Here is a 25961-nt window from a genome sequence, read left to right as displayed (position 1 = left end):
CCCCACACGTCATGCGCTCGCTGTGCATTGTGGGTAATGTTACACTGAGGCACTTGGGGAGCAACTACCGTCTCGAGAGAATGTACGCTTTCCCTCTCCAATAAAGACAAATCATCTTCCAGCTCCTGTCTGCGAGTATTCTGTTAATGGTGGTACTATCACTACAAACTGGCGACGAGCTGAACAAACCCTTCAACGGATGCCACCGAGAAAGGATTGGGGGTGGTCCTGTCTTAACAGTCGGAGGAAGGCACAGAAGCTACTATAGGATTCGCTTCACGTTCCCTCGCCCCTAATGAAGAAAAGTCCTCAGTCATTGAGAAGGAAATGTTAGCATCCATCTGGGCCATGGAAAAATTCGACAGTACTTATGGGGGTCCAGGTTCACCCTGAGGACAGACCACAAACCCTTGATTAAAGTTTTAGCGTCCAGCGGGCATGTAAAAGCAACTCCACGCATTGCCGAGATGACACTAAGACTGTTAGACTTTTTCTATGATGTGGAGTATCTGCCCGGGAAAAAGAACAAAGTAGCGGATTACTTGAGCCACTCTGGCTCCATGGAAGGGGAACAAGCAAAAAGTGAATGGAATGAGTACACGGTCGCATTCACAGAATAACCGGAAAACATCATTAGCGCGCAGGATTGGAAAGCGTTTATGACAAGGATCTACTGCAAATAAGAAAATTTGTGATGCAGGGGTGGCCAGAGAAAGAGCACCTAAAGGAAGGACTAAAGAAATTTTGAGAGTTGCGTGATGAATTGTCCATTAGTGATGATACCATATTTCTGCTCAGGGAGGACAAAGTAATTCCCCCTAGAGATTTAACGGCACGCATCCTCAGCATAATGCACGAAGGACACCTGGGTATTGTAAAGTCAAAGAGGAGAGTAACATCATCATACTGGTGGCCTGGCGTCGACAACGAGGTCAAGAAGCATATGAGAGTGAGTGAACTGTGTGCGAATGCCGACAAATCGCTGACCATGCTAAGGCCTCCTTTGGGAGAGTTTAACACCCCAGACAACCCTTGGGAAGCACTATCGACATTCTGGGCCCTATTTTAGAAACTTGGGGTATACCGAAATACACTCTAGTCATGCTCGACAGATACTCCAAATGGCCCGAAGTGAAGGTGTGTGAGAAAACAGACACTTTCGACAGTCCTTTAGTTCCTAACCAATGCATTCCTGAGGGATGGCATTCCCAAATGTGTGACATGCGACAATGGCGTGGAAGAGAGCCTTTCACAAGAGACAACAAGGTATGGATGAACCTCAAACTACAAAGCAAATGGTCACCTGCAGTGGTCAGAAGCAACCTAGAGAAAGCACAGAGGATCTAAAAAGAGAACTGCGACATACGTTTCCCTAGCTAAAGTGGATTGGGTCAGAGTCAAATTAGGCTCCATATGCAAGAAAGGCAACAGCAAGTTTAGTGAGCCCCTACAGGTCAGAGAACGTTACTCCCATTCCGCCTAGCTGAGTGACGGAAAAGTATGGTCGCAAGTGAGGATGGCCAAATGCAGCGAAGTAATAAGATGGAGAAAGGACAATGTTCCCACAAACACAAAGGATGGATGGCTATGGATTGAGCTTGAAGGCCAATGACCAGCTGCCAACAACTGGGAAATCGCTAATAGCAAGGCAAGAAGCGGTGTTAGCGACACAGAGGAGACAGATAACTCAGATCGCACACAGTGCTCTTCACCTTAGGATGCTAATGACACTATAAGCTCAGACAATACGGAGGGACCAGCCGCTTTACACCACAGGGAAGTTGAGGGAAAGACATTAGGGTCTAACTCATCAGATGCGCAACCGTACTGGCAGGCCTGTGGTGTTACCCAAAAAATATGGTGAATACGATATACAAAATACTTGAGACATCACCGATCATATTATACGGCTCCTTCTGGGATGGGGGTGTAGCCTTGGAACAATCTTCTCCCTTCTTTGTTCCTTCCTTTTGCTGTTCCTTTCTATCTTTGTGCTTCTCTCTCTCTCTCTCTCTCTCGTTCTCTCTCTCTCTCTCTCTCTCTCTCTCTCTCTCTCTCTCCCTCACTCCTTCCCTCCTTCCCTCCCTCCCTCTCCCTCCCTCCCTCTCTTCTTTTCTCCCTCCCTCCCTCCCTCTCTCTCTGTCTCTCCCTCTCCTGTGCCCTCATGTTCCACCCCCGGACATCCACCCGCTGATAGCCATTCAGTTCTCTCTCGTACAGTTATCAATAAACAGTGTTACCTGTTGGCAACCACTCTAGTGGTGCCTAGTTTATACCATGCTAATGTTATGCGCGATAGGATGTACTCCTTGTGCTCTTCCTTTCTGTTAACTCTCCTTATCTATTGTTAAAGTACATTATGTATTGCAGGTACAAGACAACCACATAGGGAGACCCCCCTTCTGGTTTTGTCTTCTGTTGTTGCAAAGGGGGTAGATGTGTGGTGTTGCAGTCTGCATGTCATGCGCTCGCTTTGCATTGTGGGTAATGTTACACTGAGGCACTTGGGGAGCCACTGCCGGCTCGAGAGGATGTACGCTTTCCCTCTCCAATAAAGACAAATCGTCTTCCAGCTCCTATCTGCGAGTATTCTGTTCAGGGTGGTACTATCACCACAGTTAGTCCATATGAAACAATACTTTACAAATATACAATATGAACTCATTCAGCATTCACCGCGAACATTGATGGTCACTCTAGACCTAACTTGTCTAAGCCGGTGAGATTTCTAGCTGTTTCATTAGTTGGACTCCTTACTCTGTGCCCTATTCCTTCCCTTTGGGTGGCACTAAACTACTGCATGTTATTTAATACTTCATGTGCCCTACTTATACTCAGTACCTATGTATTCCATTTCTTCTCCTTAGGCTGTTTCAGTTTCTACATGTGATTGAGGACTGTTATGGCTGAAGAGGGCCTACCTGGGCCGTGCCCTTTTCCGAGGCACTTAGTTGCACTTTAAATGACCATCCTTGCCCAGTCTTGAAGATAACCCATTCTTTAATACACCTTTTGACTTGCCAAGTGTGGTTCGCCAATATTTTTACGATCTACTGTTAGACATTACTGCTCAAGAACAACGATTGTCTGGATCATATCCTTCAAAATTAGTTATCTGCTTGTTATCAATTCAGGTACTATCCCAGATGTGTTCCTTCATGGTCATGTAGACTAGATATTCCTCTGTGCCCTGCATATTATAGTGTATAATCTGAATATGTTGACTAAAACGATTTTTGTGGCTGTGTAACTTGTTTGTATCGTTATAAACTGCATGGATTGTGTCCAATTGACCACTTGGACACAGTTTTGATGGTTTTATCAGGTTTTTGCATGGCCAGCTCCCTGGCTGTCCTCTGTGCTCCAGTTTTCTTTTCTCCAGTCTTAATTTACTCATGTAGTGAAGTTCACCAAGTAGGGCGTGCTTTCCAAAAGAGGGAAATATTATGTCAAATAGGGATACTTAGATGCAGAAACCTTTGTGACCCGAGTCCATCCTCTCTAAACCACCACTATAAAATGTTAGATGATAACGGGCACTTTTTTTCACAGGAAAAGATTATGGCTTGCATGTTTTATAAATCCCCAGTTCATTTTATACTCCTTTAGATGTTTTTATTTTCATAGTTGATAATTCGCTGTGCCAATGATCTTCTTTAGATCTAGCTTTATGTTGTTTGGAAATTTGCCATCCAAATCTTCTTTTAAAGTGTGTGGGCAAATCGCAGGCCCTCAGCATGTCAGGAGCGTCCAGATGAACGTCAACGGGGCGCCAACGGTTCCCGGTGGCCCAAACCACTGACTCAATCCTGTATCTGGGGATAGAGTTAGCCCCCAATATTAAGCAAACAGTTGTTTTGAATTGTGCCAAGCTGACCCGACTGATTAGAAAGGAATTGGCCGGTTGGAGGCACCATCATCTTTCACTCCTAGGATGTATAGCAGCAATCAAGATGTCCATCCTGCCCAAGGCTGCCCAAGGCTCTATATTTATTCCAGACACTCCCGATCTTTTCTCCTAAAGGAACTATTGCCTCCATACAAAAATACATTTTCCACTATGTCTGGGTGGGCATACTGATTGTAGGGGTAGCAGGTATGCGTGCGAAACGCTAACCTCAGGTGATTATGTGCATTGACATCTGTTTTTAAGTACAACAGCCAGGGACTATGTTTAAATCTCAGATTTAGCAGTAAAGATGGGAAGCATTTAATCTATGGCTCATTATATTTTATATATTTCATAAATCTGTCGTGTTTTCCACCACAGGTGTGTGTTGTTATACAGTGGCAATAACAGTGGGCACCCCCATTTGCCCTGAAGAAGTTGCAGAAAGTACAAGCAACGAAACATGTTGGCACTATGACCCACCTGAGAGTACATATGGTGTGAGTCATTTTTACGTCAGAAGGTTTCACAGCCCAGAATAAATCATGAGTGGCCAGTGAACTCTTCTGTTTTAACTGTGTGAGATTCACCTTTCTTTCTCACTGGGGGTTTGTTGGTTTTGTGGTTTGTGTTAATTGTGCACGAAGCACAACAAGGGCAATACGTTGTCTTGTTTTGTTAGGAACTATCAGCAGATTGTGGGGCTGATATCGAAAAAACACTGTTACATGTTGTTAGTTTTTTCTGTTTCCTTTTCCCACTGTTATGAGAGTGAGTCACCAATGATGATAATTGGGTATACTGGCAATTGTGAGTCAGATAACCCGATTGGCGGTTCTTCCGTGAGGGGCTCACTCTCATTTCCACACTTTTTCCACAAGTGGTGTCTGGTGGGTGGTGGTACCACGACAGATTGTTTGGTTACCGTGGATGTACCGCATTGATGTTTGACACCTGGCTGGATTTGAATCACCAGAAAGATTGAGGGGCGGTGATAATACATAAAGCTTATTTGTATCACCAGTATCCATGCCATATTAGCAGTTTTCTAAGAGTGTCTTGGGTGACAGGCCGATTGTTGTGTGTTATGGTTTGAGTGGGGGGCGGCCTGTGCCCTTTTCTTCCCCCTGAGACTCCTTTTGTTTGGATATGGGTGGGCGCGCAGCCACGTATGCTTAGAGAGCTGAGCTACCTGACCCCGGAGGATGGGGGCTGGGGATCCCAAACCTCATGGACTACTTAAGGGCAGCTCAGATGCGATATCTGGTGGAGCTGAGTAGAGAGGAATCAGAAAAAAAGATGGCTATTCCAAGATAGGGCGATAGTGGGACTCCCAGTGTGGAAGGTGCTCTTCCTATGGAAAACCGACAGACCGGAGAATCTACAGCGGTCACCCATTACAAAATTAGTGATGGGGGTGTGGGACGGGGTGGCTGTTAAACGAAAACTGACGATGTTTCCCTCCCCATTTTCACCACTGTTTGAAAATAAGGAATTCACCCCGGGTATTGAGAGCAAGGCATATAGCGGTGGGCCACTTGTTTGACATCGAGGGGATCATCTCATTCCCACAGCTGCGTCAGGATTATTCACTGGCAGAGTCAGAACGGTTCCGCTACCTGCAACGACGATACTGCTTGCTTCAGCCCAACATACGCCCGCAAGTCAGTAGGAAACTGACGAGATATGAAAAATGGTTAGTCGTAAAGAGTAACGATAAGAAATTAATTTCCGAACTCTATGCCATGATCCGCCAGCCTGCCCCCAAGCAACCTACCCCTAGACAGAAACACTGGGCAAAGGAGATAGGTGGGGGAAAATATATTTAGGGCCAGGCATACGGCACAAAATCCTTCCAGCACCGAGACTGCTACCAAGATAGCGACGTATTGGTATTTGACACCAAAGCGGCTTAACAAAGGGAACCCAGACAGAAGTCCTAAATGTTGGCGGGGCTGCGGGGAGGATGGTACCCTGTTGCACGTACTGTGGGAGTGTAGCGTACTGGCATCGTACTGGTCTAGGATATTAGATGAGATTGACCAGAAGTTCGATACGCAGATTCCTCGATCACTGGTTTATATTATATTGGTGTTACCAAACCCATTGACATTCCCCTTAAAATCTCGTAGCGGGAAACAGGTGGGCTTAGCTTTAGGGGCCGCTCTCCAGAGCATCTTATCACATTGGGGGACGCCAACAACGCCAACGTATCTGGGGTGGCTCCACAGATTATGGTATGTTTTGGGAATGGAGCGAATCAATGCTACTTTGACAAATTCTGAAGACACATGTAGGGAAGTATGCAAGCCATTTATCACCCTTCTAGTGACGGAAGTTAACGAAATCACATGCCCGAAGTATCTCTGCTCCCTTAGACTAACAAATACATACTAGGTCCCGCAGAGTATATATGACTTCATCCCAGATTCATCTCCGTTTACCTGTTTGGGTGGAAATGAGAATACCCGGGTAGCGGTTGGGAGGGGGGGGGCTGTTTTCTAGTTTGTTTCTTGTTTGGGGGTTATAATAGACACATTATTTACAATTGAAATACCAACACATGCTATTTGATGTATGTTTAATATGCATCTTCAGCTAAAAGTTGAAATAAAGGATGTAATGTATAGCTGCTGGAGACTACGAAATGTGATGTAATCAAAGCACGTGTGAACACAGCAATAATTACAATGAAAAAAGATTTAAACCTAAAGTGTGATAAATATTCACAGAAAAACATACTAGTATATTCATATTAATTACCTATTGCAACTTTATGGACTTGATTACAAATTTCGAGCAGTACATTCTGATCCTTTCACAATGGTAGTTCAGATGGATTTGAATTCAGATATTTGTGGTAATTCATGCAATCCACGCTATTTTCCCCTGATAAGTGTTTTGGAGAACATGTGTGAAAACATTCAGATATATGTGGAACTTGATAGTTAAACATAATCTGCGCACCTAGTGTATCTGTGGTATTGCTATTTACCGGTTGCAGTAATTACTCCACCCTTTCTTCGCCCACTTGTAACCAGGGCCTTGGTTTTTATTCTGAATATTTTAGTTCAAAAGACACTTTTCTTATGTCAAATTATTTTATTTTGCTTTGTTTAAACACATTGTTTCTTATACTTATTAAGAGTTGTGTGAGTGTTTTATTGCAGTTGCTTTTTATTGTAAAATATATTTCCTCCACCTCCAGACTACAGCAGACCTCCTGCATTCACCGGGGTTCGCTATCAACGTGCCAAAGTCACACCTGACTCCTCTCAGATGCTTCCTGTCATCTGAGCTGTTCTGGACACAGTGCAGTTTCGGGCTTATGCTCCCAAAAGGGGAAGTCCAGGATATTCCGGCTATTTTAACGATGTTTCAGCCTCTGTCCTGGATTTCAGTGAGCCTGACTCTGAGTCTGCTGGGCCTCTTGGCCTCCTGCATTCTGCTTGTGCACATGCCTATTGGCATATGCAGACTCTCCACTGTGACCTGAAGTTCCAGTGGGCACAGCGTCAGGGGAATCTCTCCGACAAGGTCCAGATCTTGGAAGGAACTGTGAAGGACCTGCTGTGGTGGCTTATAAACCGTGATTGGGTCAGCAGCAGACCCCTCTCCCTTCCACTACCAGATCTGACAGTAGTAACTGATGCCTCATTGCTGGGATGGGGCGGCCATCTCGGCGAGGTGGAGAACAGGGACTCTGGTCTCCGGCGGAACCCGAGCTCAATATCAACTAGTTGGAGCTCCAGGCGATCCTAATGGCATTGAAGACTTTCTGCCCTCCATCCAGGGAAGGCAAGTGCAGTAGTTCACGACAACACCATCTCCATGTGGTACTGCAACAAGGAGGGTGGGTTGGGGTCGTAGACTCTTTGTCAAGAGGCCCTGCGTCTCTGCACAGGGCTGGAATAGCAGGGCATATCCCTGATGGTTCAACATCTGGTGGGTTCTGTGAATGCCAGGACGGACAAATTCAGCCAAAGTGGCATAGGGGATCACAAATGGTGTTTCCATCCGGAGGTGGTGTAAGGTCTCTTTCAGCAGTGGGGAGAGTCTTGGTTAGATCTGTTTTCCAAAGAATGAGAATGTGCAATGTCCGGAGTTCTGCTCGCTGGAGTTTCCAAGGCAGCTCTCTCTCAGAGACAGTTATCTTAACATTTACCCATAGAAACTGGTGCTTTGTACTGGAACTTCCTTTCTTCCGAAAGTGGTCACTCTATTTCATGTAGGCCAAACCGTCACTCTGCCTACTCTTTAAGTTCCGCCTTATCCCTCCGAGGAAGAAAAGCAGCTTCACCGTCTGGACCCAAAAAGAGCATTGTCGTTCTACCTTGACTGCACAAGAGTTCCGGATGGACGATCAACTCTTCATGGGGTATGTCGGAACGAAGAAAGGAAGGGCAGTAGAGAAGGATACAATGGATCGTCCTTTGCATAACAATCTGCTACGTATTGGCTAAGAAGCAACCCCCTGAGGGTTTGTGGGCTTATTCCACCAGAGCTAAAGCTTCCTCTACTCCAAAGAGAGAGGCAACGAGCTTGCAAGGTTTTTTAAAAACAAGGTGAAAAAGATATATATTCCCTGCAAGTGAACACTGATTCAGACAACTCTGCTGAGCAATCAGGGACCAGTGCTATTCCATAGTACAGACTCCGCCCTGTTGGTGGTCACGCTCTGGTCACGAGCCGACTGGACTACGGAAACACCCTCTACGCCGGCACCACCGCAAAACTCCAGAAAAAACTACAACGCATCCAGAACGCCTCAGCCAGGCTCATATTAGACATCCCGCGTAGAGAACACATCTCTGATCACCTGAAAAACCTCCACTGGCTCCCCGTCAATAAGAGGATCACTTTCCGGCTCCTAACCCACGCACACAAAGCACTCTACGAAATCGGACCCGAATGCCTCAACACACGACTATCCTTCTACACCCCCTCCCGCCAGCTACGATCCTCCAACCAAGCCCTTGCCACTGTACCTCGCATCAACAAAACCACCATGGGAGGTAGATCCTTCTCCTACCTAGCAGCTAAAACTTGGAACTCACTTCCCACTCACCTTCGCCTTACTCAGAACCACCTAGCATTCAGAAAGCAACTCAAAACGTGGATATTCGACAAGTAACTCCCCACCCTTCTTCAAGCGCCTTGAGACCCTCTGGGTATGTAGCGCGCTATACAAATCATCTGACTTGACTTGACTTGACTTGAAGTAACTCAAGGGAATCCTAGATCAGGGGTGTGTAGCGGCAATCTTGCTTCTCAATCTTAGTGCAGCCTTTGACACGGTTGATCACAACACTATGATCCTCAGGTTAGAGGAAGCAGGCATCACAGACACTGTGCTGAAAGGGCTGTCCTCATTCCTAGAAGATCGATTCTTCCAGATAATGGAAGGCGAGCACTTCTCAGATATCCTGCAAATATCATACCACAGGGATCCACCCTGAGTCCCACACTATTCAATTTATACATGCAACCTTTTGCAAAAATAGTGCAGGAATTTGGGTTATCTATTGTATCATACGCAGATGATACCCAGTTGGTACTATCAGTGACTGAGGGCCCACAATCCATCCACACCAATTTGTCCCACTGCATGGTAAAAGTAGCAGAATGGATGAACAGGTGCAGCCTAAAACTGAATGGAGAAAGAACAGAACTTATGTTCCTGGGAAATAAGTCTGTTCCTAGAAACATCATCCTCTGGCCTCCAGAACTAGGCAACCCCCCAGTCCCAGAAAATTCTGTATAAAATTTGGGAGTATGGTTAGACCACAGCCTTTCGATGGAGTCACAAGCCAAAAAACTGGCAGCACATGTTTTGGAATACTTCGTATGATCCGGAAGATTCTACCTCTTATCCCAGAACAAACCCAGAGAACTGTGGTTCAGGCCATGGCGATATCACGGCTGGACTATGGTAACTCCCTCTATCTGGGCGCCCCCAAATATGTACTGAACAAACTATAGCTGGTTCAGAATGCCGCTGCCAGGATACTGCTGGGCATTCCCAGACAAAACTCGGCGGAAGCCGCGCTGAAAGTACTGCACTGGCTCCCGATCCAAGCCAGGATTACATTTAAATCGCTTTGTATTGTCCCCAAAGCCATGAACAACAAAGGCCGGGCCCTAATAAAAAAGCTTGTAGTTCCTTATGTTCTTGGTAGATCTCGAAGATCCTCTTCAGATCTGCTCATGAAAAAGGTAAGAATAAAGAGGTCAAGATGGGGAGGAAGATCATTTGCACATCTGGCCCCTAGCCTGTGGAACTCCCTACTAAAGAAACCAACTACTAAAAGAGGAATTGGTATTTAGGAAAACATTTAAAACATGGCTCTTTCCCCGATAACCTCTTTGACCTGACGGCACCTTCTCCTCAGTGTTGGAAAGCCTTCGGGCAGCCATGCGCTTTATTAATCCATAAACATACTGTGTTCACTTCCGGAGTTCGGTCCCGGACATCTGCCAGGCAGCAGCGTGGGCTTCCCTGCTCACGTTTACCAAACACTACTGTGTGGAGAGTCGGGTCTTTACCCGTTCATTCCTGCAGCACTTCCCTTGTGTGAAATTGGTCGGCAGACCCACCTCCAAGGCGGTATTGCTTGGGTGTCTATCTTAAGGTAAGGAATCTGCTGCTGGAAGTCTCTTTCAGAGGAACAAGTTACTTGCCTTCGGTAATGCCTTATCTGGTAGACTATGGAGCCACAGATTTCTATCCGACTCACCCATCCTCCCCACTCTGCCGACTGATTTCTAGAAACAAGGCTTTTCCACTTTCAGGGCCATAGTTATCCATACCAGTTGTCAGTATACCTCGTGGCTCCGTGCTTCTGGTGTGAAAAGTCACAAAGAGTAACTGACGTCAGTGCGCCTGGGAACACCTATATAAGTTAACTGAGCACTGACTAAGTTAACTGAGCCGAATAATGTCAACTACTGGCGCACAGGGGTGCTGCTCATGAACGAAAAAATTCTAGATCTAGTCTGAGGCCTGGGAATAATTCTAAGGTAAGGAATAAGTAACTTGTTCTTCTACACATATGTCTTTTGGTGTTGCAGTCCAAAAGGCATTCTACTGCCTTTTCTGCCATCTCTGGTTATCCTCCTAGGAGGATGTGGATTTTTGTTTATCTTGCAGCTTAGCTAGTCATTGGGGAAGAATATACTTTAGTAGTAGTTTCAGGCAGTTGTTTTTCTTCCAGCCCTGCATTTTCTATTTCTCTCTGCTTGCCTCCATTCTACCCCTGTAAACCCCTCCCCCCTCCTCACTTTCCCTCTGCCTGAACTAATGGTTACCTAGAAGCACACATCAAAATTAACAGTGTTTTGAAAATCAATGGATTCCAAAAGTCTTGTGGTTACATGTGTTTATTTGTTTGTGTTTCAGATTGAAGACCTTGCTTCATTTGAAATGGCAGCGGGCCTTGTGTGACCCCGGAGAGGCAGTGGGGCTTCTTGCTGCCCAGAGTATCGGGGAGCCTTCCACACAGATGACACTGAACACCTTCCACTTCGCAGGTCGTGGTGAAATGAATGTCACGCTGGGTATTCCTAGGTTAGAAGATTGATTTGCCATTCTTATCTTTTCAGCACAACCTCTCTTGATTTTTGCCACAAACAACAAATGTCTTCTACCCCAATAGAGAAGAGGTTTTATAGGTTGAATGACACCATTGGAGCACAAACTCTGCATGCAGTTAAAAAACAGCAAACAGCCACCTCTTGTTTGTGAACATAAAGGCATGTAGAGACACTAAACAATGAAATTCAGTGTTTGTAAGTTGTAGCGTCTTTTTTTAAATTAATATTTTTGTTTTACCCTATTGGGGGTTGTGGAGTGAGGGGGTGGTTGGCCTACCTTCGCTGGCCTCCCATTTTGCATTGTGTTCCTCCATTCTCTTTTTTTCCTCTTTCTTTTATTGCTACTTGTTTGCTTTATTCTGGCTTGTCTGTGTCTAATTTTTTTTTATTAAAATGAAAACTGAAAATGTGTTAAATATTTAAATGTTGTTCTAGCCCTGCCAGAAATGTGCCTTGCCCAACTCTTAAAGGACCCTGCATCAGAAAGCACTAACACTCTAGTCTGGATCCAAAGGGAGCAATGCACGTTTCGGCCATTCTCCACATAAACTCCAGAGGGAACCACACATTTGCCGCATTTAGGCTAAGCTAACAGTACTGAGAAAGAGTAATGGGTTAAAGGTCAAAACAAAGACACTGGATAGCGTTACTATGGCTTATCACTCTTCTTGGCATTAACGTCTGTGAGTCACAGTGGATATCTGAAGACAAGATGAACATTTGATATTTGATCATCTATCCCGATCTATAGACCTGATACACCTTGGGAATGAATCTCTCTAGGTTTTAGAACTTGTGTAGAAGTGAAATATTGGTAGTCTTGAAAAGTAGAAGATAAATGATATTGCGTAATCAACGTGGTACTCATCCTTGAGCATAACCTCCTCTCTCACTATAGGGGCATGTACCATCTAATTGTGAGTACATGCTCTTTGCTGCTGATGCTATATATGCAAGATAGACTTTGTCAAACTGTAATGCAAATTAAACAATATTACTCAAACCGAATATCAATTAGTTTCTTCCCTAAACATCACAGGCACTTAAAAAACATTATGCGCATTGTGAATATTGTAAGCGTTTTCTTAAAGCAAGAAGAAATATCTTCAGTTGCTTCATATAACGGATTCCAGGAATGTTCAACAAACATTATAGTTATCTGCTCCCTCAAGGAAGTTCAGACTCTATACTTTACACTGCAGCGCGGATTTCCTTTTGCCCATCCACATACATATTGTTTGAGGCCACGGATAAAATCTTTGACTGCTTGTTTACATAATCACAGTATAGATATTTGAAAGAGAATTCGTATAAAACCTTTACAGCAACATCTGGGCAAAATTTAAATATTTTAAAAGCCCGATTCCTAAAATTGTATATCTATACATTGGTGCAGATTTAGGACTTGCATCAGTCATAATAGTTTACACAAGTAGGCCAAGAACCCATACTCTTAGCAGACTTACTAATTTAATTCTGTTTTTGCATAAGCAGATGTGCATGCATTGCTCATGCAAAATTCTGTTCTAGTGCATTTTCTCTTTCCCTACACTCCCTTTTTTCCTCTCCCTAAAAAAAAGTTGTATTCCTCTCATTGTCAGGAGTACAAGTCAACCCTTTTCCCATGTGGCAGGAGATTGAAGAGGTATTTGTGAATACCCTTAAATATGTGGATGTGCAAAGACTCGCAATGGAATTCCAATTTCAGAACTACCACTTCACGTCTACTTTCAGCCCCCGTATGTAGATTTCGAGAAAAGGGGCAAATGAGATCCTTGCTAGAATCCAAACCCTCATAACATATGAGTTCTTGCATACTCTGAGAGGCTATTACCTGGGTTCTAATATAAAAAGAATGCTGCCATAGTTTGTCATCTCAATGAATGACTCCAAAAATGATAAGTGGATTTTTTTACAGGATAGCTTGATTTCTGAAGCATCCCATCCCTTTGACGTTAGATATTTGATTAAATTCCAGAGCCCTGTTTAAATGATCAAAGTTTGTTTCTCTAAAAATGACATTATATTCTTACTCTACTTAGTTGTGTCCAGATTTCGTTTTCCCACACATGCTTCATTGAGAAGGTAAACATCCCTAAGATAGTACCAAGAACTGAAATACAGGCCCTGGGTGAAAAGTAGCTCCATTGCCTAGCAAGAGCCAAAATGTCTTTGACGTGGGCCCTGCCATTTCCAAATAACTTGAGACTCTATTAGAGTCAAAGGAAATGTTCTTGTTTGGATACCAATGTAAAGTACACCCTCCAAAGATGCAAAGCCTTTATCTCTGACATTTTGTGACAACCTCCAGGCTTTTCTTCCTTTGAATCCTGTTAGCGCAGGCAAGCTAGGACGATGATGCTAATGTGCTCACAGAGTGCTACAAAGTGAGTCACTGATCATTACATCAGAATGGTTCAGGCCGCCAATATTAGTGTGGATGAGCATTGTGTGAAATTGTGCTGCAAAAGTGACAAGGAAATAGGGGAGAAGGGTATCTGTTTGAAGATAGTGATAGCATCCCCAGTGTGGTTACAGTTCAGAGCACCATGGGTTTGCTGAGGGGGACTCTGTATAGTTAGCTAGCAGCAAATGCTGCCTGATCACATCAGATCTAAATCACATAAAATCACATCAGAAGTGGTGATTTTTGATCATGTGCCTATATAGCATGTTTTCATAATTCATACCTTCACCCATTAATTTCTTTGAGCTAAATCACATAGTTATTGTTAACCAACTCACTATTATTAATTTATTGATTTGGGTTGGATAAGCTGAGTGGGGTCGTAAAAAGATTCCTGTGTTGTATTAGTCCACTGGGCTATCAGACCCACCATTTATGAAGGTAGAGAGACACATGGGCTTACCGATTACCAAATTGTGTGTTTTAAACCAAGCTCAGTGGGCGATTCACTTCTCTCGAAGGCATAGCCAGTTTTTATGTTATGTTAATTTTATTTGTTTGCCACATGTTTAAAGAATAGCTTCCTGTCACCCTACATAAATACTTTATGCCAAGCTAAATACTATAGGAGGATGGAAGGGAGCAATGATATTAAGCTAACAAACCTATAATAATTCAGAATTGCATATTAAAAATCCATGTCTTGATATGCAGACTTTTTTTCGGGTCTAATTAAAGGAAAGGGCGTGTTCCACAGCTTGGCTGTCGTGACCGCGAAGGCAATATCTCCATATGTGACTGTTTGGGATCTCTGAATAGATTGATGATTAAGGTTTATAGACCTGAGGGAGAGAATGGGGAGAGTGAACTTGTTGGAAAGTCAGTTTGAATAATTTCCACTTATCGCTTTTTGGACAATGGCCGAAGCCTTGGGCTTGAATGGGAAGACAGTGGAGAGACTTCAAAACAGGGATGATGGGTAATTGAAGTGGGGTCTTAGTGATTCATCTGGTTGCTGCTTTTTGTACAAGTTGTAGGTAATGAAGGTTTTTCTGAGACAATGTGAGGTAGATAGCATTTGCTCAATCCATCAATATGAACAATTGCATTTACAACATGAGTGTGGAGAGGTTTTTTGTGAGTGTAAATAAGGATTTTCTTGAGAGTCTACAATTGAAGAAACATGAGGCAGCAACTATAGAAATCTAGGGGGCAAGAGTAAGCCCTCGATCTGTCTGGACACCAAGATTTCAAACTGTATTGGAGGCGAACCCATGCGGAATGGGCCAGCTGGCGAGACCCCTAATATTAGAGGTCGGGTGAAGTGGAAAGGGTCTTCAATTTAGCAGGATATAATATGACAAACGTTAGTGCTGTTACTCATCTGTCGAATAGAAAGAGATTTTAACTCTTATTAATAGCTTGGCAGTTGGAGGCTAATCAGCAAACATGGAATATTTCCATTTTCTGGTGGAGCATAGTTGCCAAAGTGTTGCATTTAAAGATTGAACAAAAATGCTGGCAAGATAGTTTCCTTAGTTCAGTTTGCGAATTGCCGAAGTGAATTGAAGCATTGCCACGACCTGACCGGATGGAATAGATCTATTTAATGACTGTCCCTGAGAAAACAAGATTGTGTAATGTGTGCAGAGGGATACTGGGGGCGATGGTGTTGAATGACACTGACAGGTCCAACAGGAACAAGGCTCCTACACTACCACCAACTGCTAACCTTTTCAGGTTGTCAAAGGTAGCTAAAGTAAAGTAAAATCTCAGTACTGAAACTGTGTTGAAAAGCTGCTTAGCACTTGTGCAAAAGACCTTTCACTTCCACATATTGTTGAAGTTGATTAAAGGCAACTTTTTTTCCTGGAGTGATCCTAAAAAAGACAGAATTGAAATATGACAAAATTTGCTCAAGTCTTGTAGTTTTTTTTTTAGAAAAGGTTTCACTTCTGTACATTCTGTGGTTTGGGCTAAGGAGCAGATATAAATAGAAAGCAGATCCTTTATAAAGCACAGTAGATGTTTCATGATGTTACCTGCACATAGGTCATGAGGTGACCTTGAAGAATGTCTGGTTGGTATAATATTACTTAACTGTTTGTCAGTGATGGGCAGAAGTTCTTCTAAAGGGAAGCCTTATTTTACAGTGGGTTTGATTGGTTGCTTATAGAGGATGAGAACAATCAGGAAATGTGTTGAAAAGTCATTGGAATGGCACATCCCGATGGATGGCTTAGGGTGCCATTAAGTCCCATACTACATAGAAGAGCTCCTTTGACATATTTAGAGCTTGACTAATTTGCTTGTAGAACTGATTAATTTTAGATCCCATATTTTCTCTTTTATACAACAGTAGGTTGAAAGGTTATCAGATCTATTTTGATCACCATAATTCCATCTCATTTTCTTTCTGCTAGAATTATTTTAACAGGCTGAAACCTTTATGATATGATCTTATAAGAGTCAAGTTAGAAGTTAGTCTCTATAAGACACAACAAAAATCAAAATGGTAAAGGCATTTGGATAGGGCCAACCAGAGAAGACACCTTGGCCCTCAGTATGAGTGGCTCTGGATTTGGGAGCACTAATACTGCCTGTGGAAATACCCGGGCCGCATTTTTGCAAGTTTCAATATTACTTCCCAATAAAGCATATTGTGTGTAATAATGCTGCAGTATCGTGCCTGTTCCCCGTTCTGCGCTCCAAATCTCAGAATCTTGTGGCTTTTCTCCAGCACATATTTCCCAAATTAAAATACTACATGGTGAAACTTGTGTCAAACCACTGTGTGATTTCAAAATGTATACAAAAGTTATTCTGCCGATTAGGTACAAAATATTATTTACACTATTGACACTCAGTTCTATATTATTAGCTAATTCAGAATAAAGGACTGTAGAAACTTCAGAAAAAAACACTTTGACACAAGGGAGGACTAAAGTACTGACAGTTAATCTGAATAATTACCTGTACCATGAACCCAGGAACTAGGGCCAGATGTACTATCTACTGCTCGCAAAATACTAATCGTATTCGGTGACCTGTAAAGAATTTAAGAACCGGCTTTTAAAATGTCTAATTATAGTGGATTGTAATACTAATGAGTTAGTTTGCAAATTGTATATCATTACGATTGGAGGCCATCACATGGATGGTGGCTTGCCGGGGTCAGCAAACCACTATGTCTGTGTTCGCATTTAATTTGAGAGAGCTTTTATGTTTTTGTAAATTCAAGGTTTTCTGTGTTTTTTAAACGTTTATTTGAGTTTGCAATGATCCCCTGGACCCCTACCCATTGTTCAAAGTTTCTTTTTTATATTCACCAAGGGGAAGGAGTTCTATGTGGATCCTTTCCATTTTGGGAATGCAATATCAGCTCCTTTGAGGTGTCAGTACATTTTGAATGTTTTGTTACCAGATTTCAATCACAAAACATTAAGACAATAGGTATCAATTCAGTATTTGGGTGGGATGCCTACATCATGCCACTGCCATATACTGAATCTATATCAATTCAGAATCCCATTTAAGGAGTCGAAATAAGTTTTATGAAAATGGTTTTGAGCAGTTATAAATGCTGAATTGGAGCATTAGCTACCACTAACATGCTTAGTACATCTGGCCCAAGATTCCTTACTGCTATTGCATATATGCAAAACCTACCTAGCTTGGGAGACAAGAGAAAATAGCCAGGTCCTTCTTGAAAGTAGACAAAACTGTATATATATATATATATATATGTGTGTGTGTGTGTGAAATATTCTGTGCATAATTTAATTGCATACATAATACATTACATTTTTTTCTAGATTGAGGGAAATTCTTATGGTAGCTAGTGCGAACATTAAAACTCCAATGATGAGCGTGCCTGTGTGCAACACCAAGAGAGCCCTAAAGAAGGTGAAAAGGTTGAAGAAACAGCTCACCCGAGTTTGTCTGGGAGAGGTAAATTTCAGAGCTTTAATGTTTATTTTGAATTCTCCTGCGCTTCCTACCACCATTTCCCTATTTCAGGGTTCCTTGTACTATTTAAATATCATGATATCAGCTTACCGCCCAAGGATGTTCTCTGACCAGAGTCAGCGTTAAAGTGTTCCCAGACTCTGAGGCTTTGCACCTGTACCTGGTCTTGCATTGATTCTCTCTTCACTGTGCATAGTATCCTCCAGTAATTCTGACACAGAATGGAGGTCACATAAACAATACAACCCCGCTAGATACATGTTTGGTTACACTATCCAATGTATTATCGAAAATTAAACCACTTTCTGCATATTATTTTTAGGTTTTGGAGAAGATAGAAGTGGAGGACACATTACGTGTGGAAAGCAAGTTCAGCAAATTCAATGTCTGCCGTATAAAATTCCACTTTTTGCCACATGTATTTTATCAACAGGAAAAGTGCCTGAGGCCAAATGATATTTTACGCTACATGGAAACCAAGTGAGTACTGTTTTACATTTGGGAGGTGAGATTGTTTAAAAAAATCTTGTTTAAAAAATGTGTGCATGGCATTTTGTTCCATGTATGGTTACATTTTCCTTTTGATAGTGGAGCCATATTGAAGAGAGATGTGCAGGACTGGCACATGTGTTTGAATATTGATTCAGACTGAAGAGCTAGATAGCTCTGCTGGTTAGATGTGGAAATAACAGGCTCCTGACTCTAGACTGTAGCAATAATTCTCGAGGCTGTTCTCCCAACAAACTGTAAAGAATATGAATCATGGTCCTTAAGACTAGTTATTACCGGGTTACAGTTATATACTTGGTATGTTAAGTCATTTTGTAGATCACTCGATTCATCCATAAGGGTGAGCAGGAAACACAGCCACCCAAAACCTAATTGCACACATAATCCGTGAGTTTCCTGGGTGGGACCACAGGGCGTCACATCAGTGTCTGCGGAGAACAACTTAGAGCTCATGGGGGAATTGTGTTGAGTAACCTCCTCCTCTTCGTAGTCCAACCATCTCCCCCCCTCACAAAGGCGAACACGCACTGCACTTCTGCGAGCAGAGTTTGAATCATGACTATTCTGGCTAAGATCAACCCTTGGCATTGAAGCAACCGCACGTTTGCACAAAGATAACACAGAAAAATGCCAAACCCTACTGTCACTCAGCTAAGCAGAGATACAAAACACCTGCTGACAGTAAAGGTTGAGAAAACTTACTATGTGCCTTGACTGTGTAGCCACTGTTTTTATACTCTTACAACATCACCCGCTTTCAAATAAACAGGTTTGATGCAATGTTTTTTGTCAAAATGCTCCTTAACCTCTAACTGAGCTCCCTCCAGTTTACTTCTTACTTGGTCAGCTGACCAGTCCACTCTCCTGGCTTCTGCTACCCAACCCACATTGTCCTTAGACATAAGCGTTCTGCCCCTCATAAGTTCTAAAGGGCTATGACCTGTGCTGTAGCACGGTGGGATGCGGTACGCCCACAAGGTCTTTAGGGTTTCAGATTTCCAAACCAAATTGTTGTTGCAAGGTAGCTGTATAATACCCTTAATCACCCTATTAAAGCGTTCCACAGTGCCGTTACCATCGCGGTGATAAACCAATGTCGTTTATGGACAGTCTTGTTTCTGTTCAGATAGCCTGCAAAGATATCTGATGTGAATTGGGTACCATTGTTACTGACTATGCACTTGGGTAAACCTTCCCTGAAAAAAACTCTCCCAGAAATGTTACTACACTGCAGGAGTCCGCTTTGGTAACAAATCCAATTTCAATCCACTCGGAGAAATGATCAATTAGTACTTTAGCAAACACATGCTCACCGCGATCCATAACTGGACCCATGATATCAATCCGAATTCTTCCCCATGGCATGGTGGGCAAGTGATGCGATTCAGCGGAGGTTTGAACGCGACTTGTGTTTTGTCAGAATTACAGCACTGCAGACATGTTGAATATTAAGTGACTTCTGCCACTCTTTTACATTTGGATTGTCTAGCTTCTCTCCCTAAAAGTGGTAACTTGATGAGGACGCTAAAGCCCTGATATGAGTGAACTGGAAAATTCCTAACCATTTCCACAGACTGAAATTTTGAATTGTACAGATTTAATCGCCCCTGGTAACTAACAAGATCATTGAAGTGAACTACCTTGTTAAATTTCAGAAGGATTTTAAAGGGTGAAAAATGCATAATAAGTACCAGAAATGCAGAATTAGGTGCAGAAAACACAACATTTGGCATTTTATGCTCCATATTGAAGGGCAAAACTCAGAATAGGTACATAGTAAAATCAGAGCCTAGAGGTACCTAATTTTATCAATTGAGATAACTATTAAATCCCATACCAGCCACTTCATAATCAAGACTTAAGATGCAAAGGTGTTCTTTTATTTCTCTTGTTGTGTAAATATTGAGCAGAACATAAAAAAAAGATCTTGAAGAAAAAGAAATATGAGCAGTGTCAATGCATCCCCTTAGAGAGAAGTTTTGCTGTAATTGAAGTTTTTCTTTTTCGAAGTGTGATTTTGTTGGGCAGTAAAAAACTTGTCAGTCTATTTAACCATATTTGCATTTGCTCTGCTTTGGTTTATCAACACCATGAATATGTTTTAGATAAACAACTAAAGGTTCCATCGTCTAGGTGTAATTGAGTGAATTAGCAAATATTTTCAATGTAGGTGCCTTTCCTTTTTTGTTGTGCCTAAAAACAAAATAAACATTTAAATCAAAAGTTAGTACAATTTAGTTATAAATCGTGGGGTTTTCTTACAAATTTCCGATTTCTGCCAAGGGATCAGATGTCAATCTCTTGGATACCCGCATATTGGGGCATTCCTTGAAATTGGGATTGTAAAGGTTTGCATGATACAAAGAAATGAGTGGATTTTTGCTATGGTTTTACTTCAGTAGTGTAAACGATCAGGAACATGGTCCAGTCTGGTTTGAGTATGAGATACGACTCTGGTTTTAAAGTAGATCGCTAGAGATTTGAGTTACTGGATGTGCATTACTGACTTTCATATTGAACTTTATCCTGACCCTCATGGGTATGGTCCTGTAGTAGCTCAGCCAATGCTGTGCCATCCGCATGTGTTCAGTATTGTCTCAATAATGTCTCCTGCCCCGTATGACAATATAGAGCAGAATGTCACCAGGCTCATCCTGTTCCTTGCAGCTTGAGGGCATGCGGATTGAGAAGCAACAGAGATGGGATGAAACTTGGGGTACTGTACCCCCTACCCCCATATGTGAGGGCATGTACCTGAGATCAGTGCTCACCGCCATCCACGACTGCTTTGATTCAGCATTTTTAGAAATTCGTGCCTCCAGTTCTTCTGAGCACCCACCAAGTCCTTTTGATTCGCAGAGTGTTACTGTAATCCGGATAGGGGTCTCCGAGTCACGTCTGACAGTTTACTAAAGTGTTTGATTGTGATGCAGGCCCTGCATGTTTTCTGTGCTTTGCTCTGTAAAGGAGGAAAAACTAGACTCTTAACCACGCATTGTGTTTTCAGGTTCTTCAAGCTCTTACTGGATGTCATAAAGAGAAAAAGTGCGAAGGCAGCATCGTTACGGGTGGTGAACACTCGCAAAGCCACGCGAAAGGATCTCGACAGTGCAGGAGAATCCCAAGGAATTAGGGTAAGAAAATGAACAATGTTGAAAGTGTTTGCCATTCCTTCATTTCAGTTCATCCGTGTAAGTTTCTGATTGTTTTGGTGCTTTTTTTCTCCAATCTTTTTATTGAATTTAGTAATTACTACATGAATTATAACACAGGGCTAGCGGAAGAAAAAGCTGTGCGAGCCAATTCTATATCATGACTCTTATCAAAAACATGCACAAGGATAGTATTTGTCATTCACAGCATTGTACACAGTCAGTGCATGACCCTAAAGCATATCAATCCTCACTGTTACCGTGCACAACCGGGATCCAGGGATCTATACATCATTTCTGTCATCTCCTGATGGATCATCAAAATGGTAGAGGTTGCCATAATTCCAGAATGTTTAAGCCATCTTTCTAGCCCTTAGGGTTCCTGAGGTTTTGGTGGTTGTAGACATATCGACTTCGAAAGGACCAGATCCTGGTTGGTGGTAGTTGAACTGTCCCACTTTAATGATTACCCATGGTCCTGTTTGGAACCCTCACTACCATAAGAAGCACTGGCAAAGCCAATAGGTCTCGCCTTTGGGAACAATAGGCTTCGTCAAAAGATTTTAGCTATGCTGCCGAGCATCCCCGATGCTCTACAGCATGGCCAAAGAATAACAAAAAAAGTTAACACAGCTACTGGACTAATATTGTGTGCGCACACACCATGAGTGTGCACTCCTGCAAAATGATGCGGGTGATGTTTTTTTCTGTTTGGTTGCCGATCCAATTTGGATCGTAGATAAAAGCAAAAAGATGCGCAAAAGGGTTTTTTCTTTCTCTTTTTCAAATGGGGAAGGGAGGAGAAGCAACTAGTGAGAAGCAGAGTGCAAAGGGTGAAGGAGAAGCTCAAAATAAATAAATAAATAAGGCAGAGGGCAAGAGGGGAGGGAGTGGGTAGGGAGGAGACTGCGAATGAGAGTCTGTGGGGCGCAGGGAGTAGCACACAGGCGAGAGAACAACAGCGTTAGCACATGAAGGCAAGTGCAACATGGAGGTAGGTGGGGAGAAGCACATATATGTCAGAAAGCAACATGAAGTGCAGGGGAGAGAAGTATATGAGGAATACAGCTGGTAAAAACATGCACTGTGATGAAGTGCTTACCCGAAAATAAAAAAGTTCTGCTTGAAAAACAAGACGTGGAAGCATAAAAGCTAACCAATCAAAATTATGGTAAAGAGTAAATGCTACATGGGAGAGACAAATACACGATTGACTAGCTGAGACACAAACAAGAATCTGGCAAATGAGATTGACAAGAAACCCAGCTAGGGGTAAGCAGTAGGTGGGCAACAAGCACTTGTATGTTCTTGGTAAACCCCCAATATGTATTGCAACAGACAGCACATGCTCTGTCTAGGAGGCAAAACCTACAGACGCTACCACAATTAATAGTTTTAAAGACAGAAGCCGTAAACGTAAAAAGCTGTCAAGACCACCCTTGTGAGTGCTTACTCACTAGTCTGTCTAGTCCTTACCAAAATCCAGCACCACCTGTTGGGCATTTGGATGTCTCCTTAACCAGATACTAGTGACTGGATAATGAGGTCACTGAGATATCCTCACCAGGAGCACCAGAGGCTGGGTGTGCTTGCAGTTGTTTGACTGGTGGGGGTTTTACTTTTAGGTTACATCTGTTTTTAGCGCTAACTTATTTCACTAGGACAATTTCCCATTTTAGGGAGTGACCTCTTGGTACCTGAGAAATAGCCAGGGAAAAACGTTGGGCTATCTGGAGCCCCACTGCCCAACTTTCAGGCTTTTTATGAGAGTTTGGCAATTAGATTATTGCGGCTACCCAAACTAGCCCCCTTAGATTGGCACTGCCATAGGCTCAATAGTAACAGAAATCATGCAGCTAACGCTAAGCCACAATTATAATGTTTATGATCATACACCAGACTTGGGTGATGCTTTTTGTGTATATTTTCGTTTTTGATTGAGGTATGTAGTTACTTGGTAATTAATGTAAAGTATCGATAGGATGTTGATGTCATTGACTATTATGTATTACTTCATACTGATTCTGAGTGTCTAACCCTTACCTACTCCTAGAGTAATCCCCACTATTCTGAGAGATTCATGTGCCCCTAATGTGTAACTTGGCTGACTAATTGAAATGCAATAATATTATGGGCGTGGGACATTAGATGGAAACGGTGGTAACCACACTGGTTGCTGCCTATTTCAGCCCACTAACAACCTGTCCTATAGAAACATACATCATGCGCACTACATATCATTTAAAGTGAATATCTCCAGGAATGTAATCTAGAACAACAAAAGTAATTAATTCTTAGATGTTGTTGCTCATCAGCCTGAAGATGATGATGAAGCCGAGCCTGACGATGACGTTCGGATTGTAGATGCAGAAGCAGATGAGGGGGATGATGATGCCACAGATGCGAAAAGGAAAGAGAAACAGGATGATGAGGTAAATACATTGTCTAGTACTTAAACAGTGTGCTCTTATTTTTCCATTACTTGGCTTTGGGTATTGGTTCATGTAACACTCCATAAATAGTGTGTTAGTGTAAAGTGTTCCAAAAATAAGTGTGAAAGTTATTGACTTGAAAAGATAGAACAGGCACTTTCATCTTAACATTTTTCAGCAGTATATATTGTGAAAAGCCACATTACAGTTAGTGTTACACTGCTTTCCGTCTACCTTTTCTGATTGTCCTGTTGCATAGAAGGCTGCTTCATATTTTTATCCCTTGCATATATCATGTTCCTGCCAGTCTCATTGTCTATGGCTCTTGGTCGCTTGGGCATTTATAATGTACGCTGTATATTGTAATGTTTTATATTGTTCTGCAGTTGGAGGCTGCAAAATCTGGCCTATTTTCAAAGTACAGTACATTAGATATATTCATTCAATATGTATCTGATGAATGAGATATAATGAGCCATCAAGAACATATTCTCCCAGTCACGTTAACCTCAAGCCACATTGCCCCTTTCAACGTGATAATAGCTACAACATAACTGTAGACATTTGCAAGCTTAATCTCTCCATAATGTTTGTCGAATCTTGAATTTGCTTATGCAATTTTGGTATAGTATATCATTCTTCGCTGTCTTTACTACAGTTGCTTTGGTTCAGTTTCAGCTTCTAAAAAGTACAGTTTTGAATGATACCAAGGAGACCACTGTCTTAAGGAATTCCATACCCAGGTTCCCATGGTTTAAAGATTGCTCCTGTTGCCTGCCTATAGCAAAGAAAACCTGGTCGCATGATGTGTTAGTTGGCACTTTGTGAGCCAAAATGAAATAGTTGGTGGGTACCGTAAAGAGAACTGTGCAGGGAAGGGAGCTCAAACATAGCTGCAGGAAAGTCAGGAGCACACAGGCAAGTGGTTCTGCGTCAATTGACCCTGGCCTTCAAGAGTTCGCTATTGTGCACAGGGAGATATTGCGGCCTATGAATAAGAGGGCTAACATGGTTGCGTCTGGATAACGTGATAACTGCCCAGCTTTGTGCGCCGTGGACCAGTTGACGTGTGTCAAACTGTTTAATTGAGGCACTTTACTTAATTGAGTTGCCATAGTCTTAGTGTTGGCTAATGTACCATAATTACGGGACAAACACATAGATTCCACTCCACAGTTAATGGATAAATGCCTGCATTGGCTATCTCAGCACCTAATGCACAAAGGAAGGAGTAACTATCGGTTACATTATGAGATTATCATGGCACGGAGAGTGGGCTGGGTTGGCAAATCCACCAAATCCATGGATGGTGACTGTGTGGTGGTGAACTTTGACAACGCATATATAGGCAGTGCCATTCTAAGTAATTGTCAGAGAATACCACCCAGTCGCACCCAGTTTATACCCATATCCCTCGAATATTTTTATAAGCAGGGTTTACAGCAAGGAAGGGACCAGAGGCAAAGACAAGTTCATCAATTAAGTTATGGGGGAACCACACTACCACCGTGGGGGTGGGGCTTCACAATAGATTTGCAGCCCTCTTCGATCTAGAGGCCTGTGACTGACTAACCTCAGTTGCTGGCCCCCCATCTGAGAGTTCCAACGCCCTAGCCCCTACAAGAAAGGGAAGTCCGCTGAGTCGGCAGACCCTGAACCAGGCAAGTACTACTAAAATCAAATTAGCCTCTTGGAACATAGCTGGAATTACCCAGATACTAGGAAATGAACAGTGGCATAAGCTTTGGCATCCCCTTCAAATCATCTGCTTACAAGAGTGTTGGTTGGTGGCGCCCGTTTTTGTGGCGGGTTATCGATCCCTCGACACTACTGCAGTTGCCTCTTTGTCGGGCAGAGCAAAGGGGGGGGGGTTAATAACTTTAATATCCAACACTCTCCCCCTGCAAGTAAGGATGGTAGAATCCCAAAATAAACAATTCCATTTGCTTTTATTTGAGGATATAGGTGACAGTCCCTGGCTCTTCATGAACTTCTACAACAACGAAACA

At 42.7% G+C, this 25961-nt stretch overlaps 1 protein-coding gene across 1 annotated transcript in view; it reads left to right on the top strand.

Annotated features, from left to right (window-relative positions):
- POLR1A (RNA polymerase I subunit A) overlaps positions 1 to 25961 on the top strand; it is a 514608-nt gene that overhangs the window by 427065 nt on the left and 61582 nt on the right. Inside the window, exons 25-29 of the mRNA XM_078678659.1 lie at positions 11289 to 11456; positions 17705 to 17840; positions 18181 to 18338; positions 21376 to 21502; positions 23836 to 23952. Coding sequence (XP_078534785.1) covers positions 11289 to 11456; positions 17705 to 17840; positions 18181 to 18338; positions 21376 to 21502; positions 23836 to 23952 — 706 coding nt within the window. The remainder of the gene's footprint in view (positions 1 to 11288; positions 11457 to 17704; positions 17841 to 18180; positions 18339 to 21375; positions 21503 to 23835; positions 23953 to 25961) is intronic.

Source organism: Lissotriton helveticus, chromosome 2_2 (genome assembly GCF_964261635.1).
Source record: "Lissotriton helveticus chromosome 2_2, aLisHel1.1, whole genome shotgun sequence".
NCBI classification, from domain to species: domain Eukaryota; kingdom Metazoa; phylum Chordata; class Amphibia; order Caudata; family Salamandridae; genus Lissotriton; species Lissotriton helveticus.
Note: the sequence above shows the minus strand (reverse complement) of the source record. Positions and strands in the feature narration are given on the sequence as shown.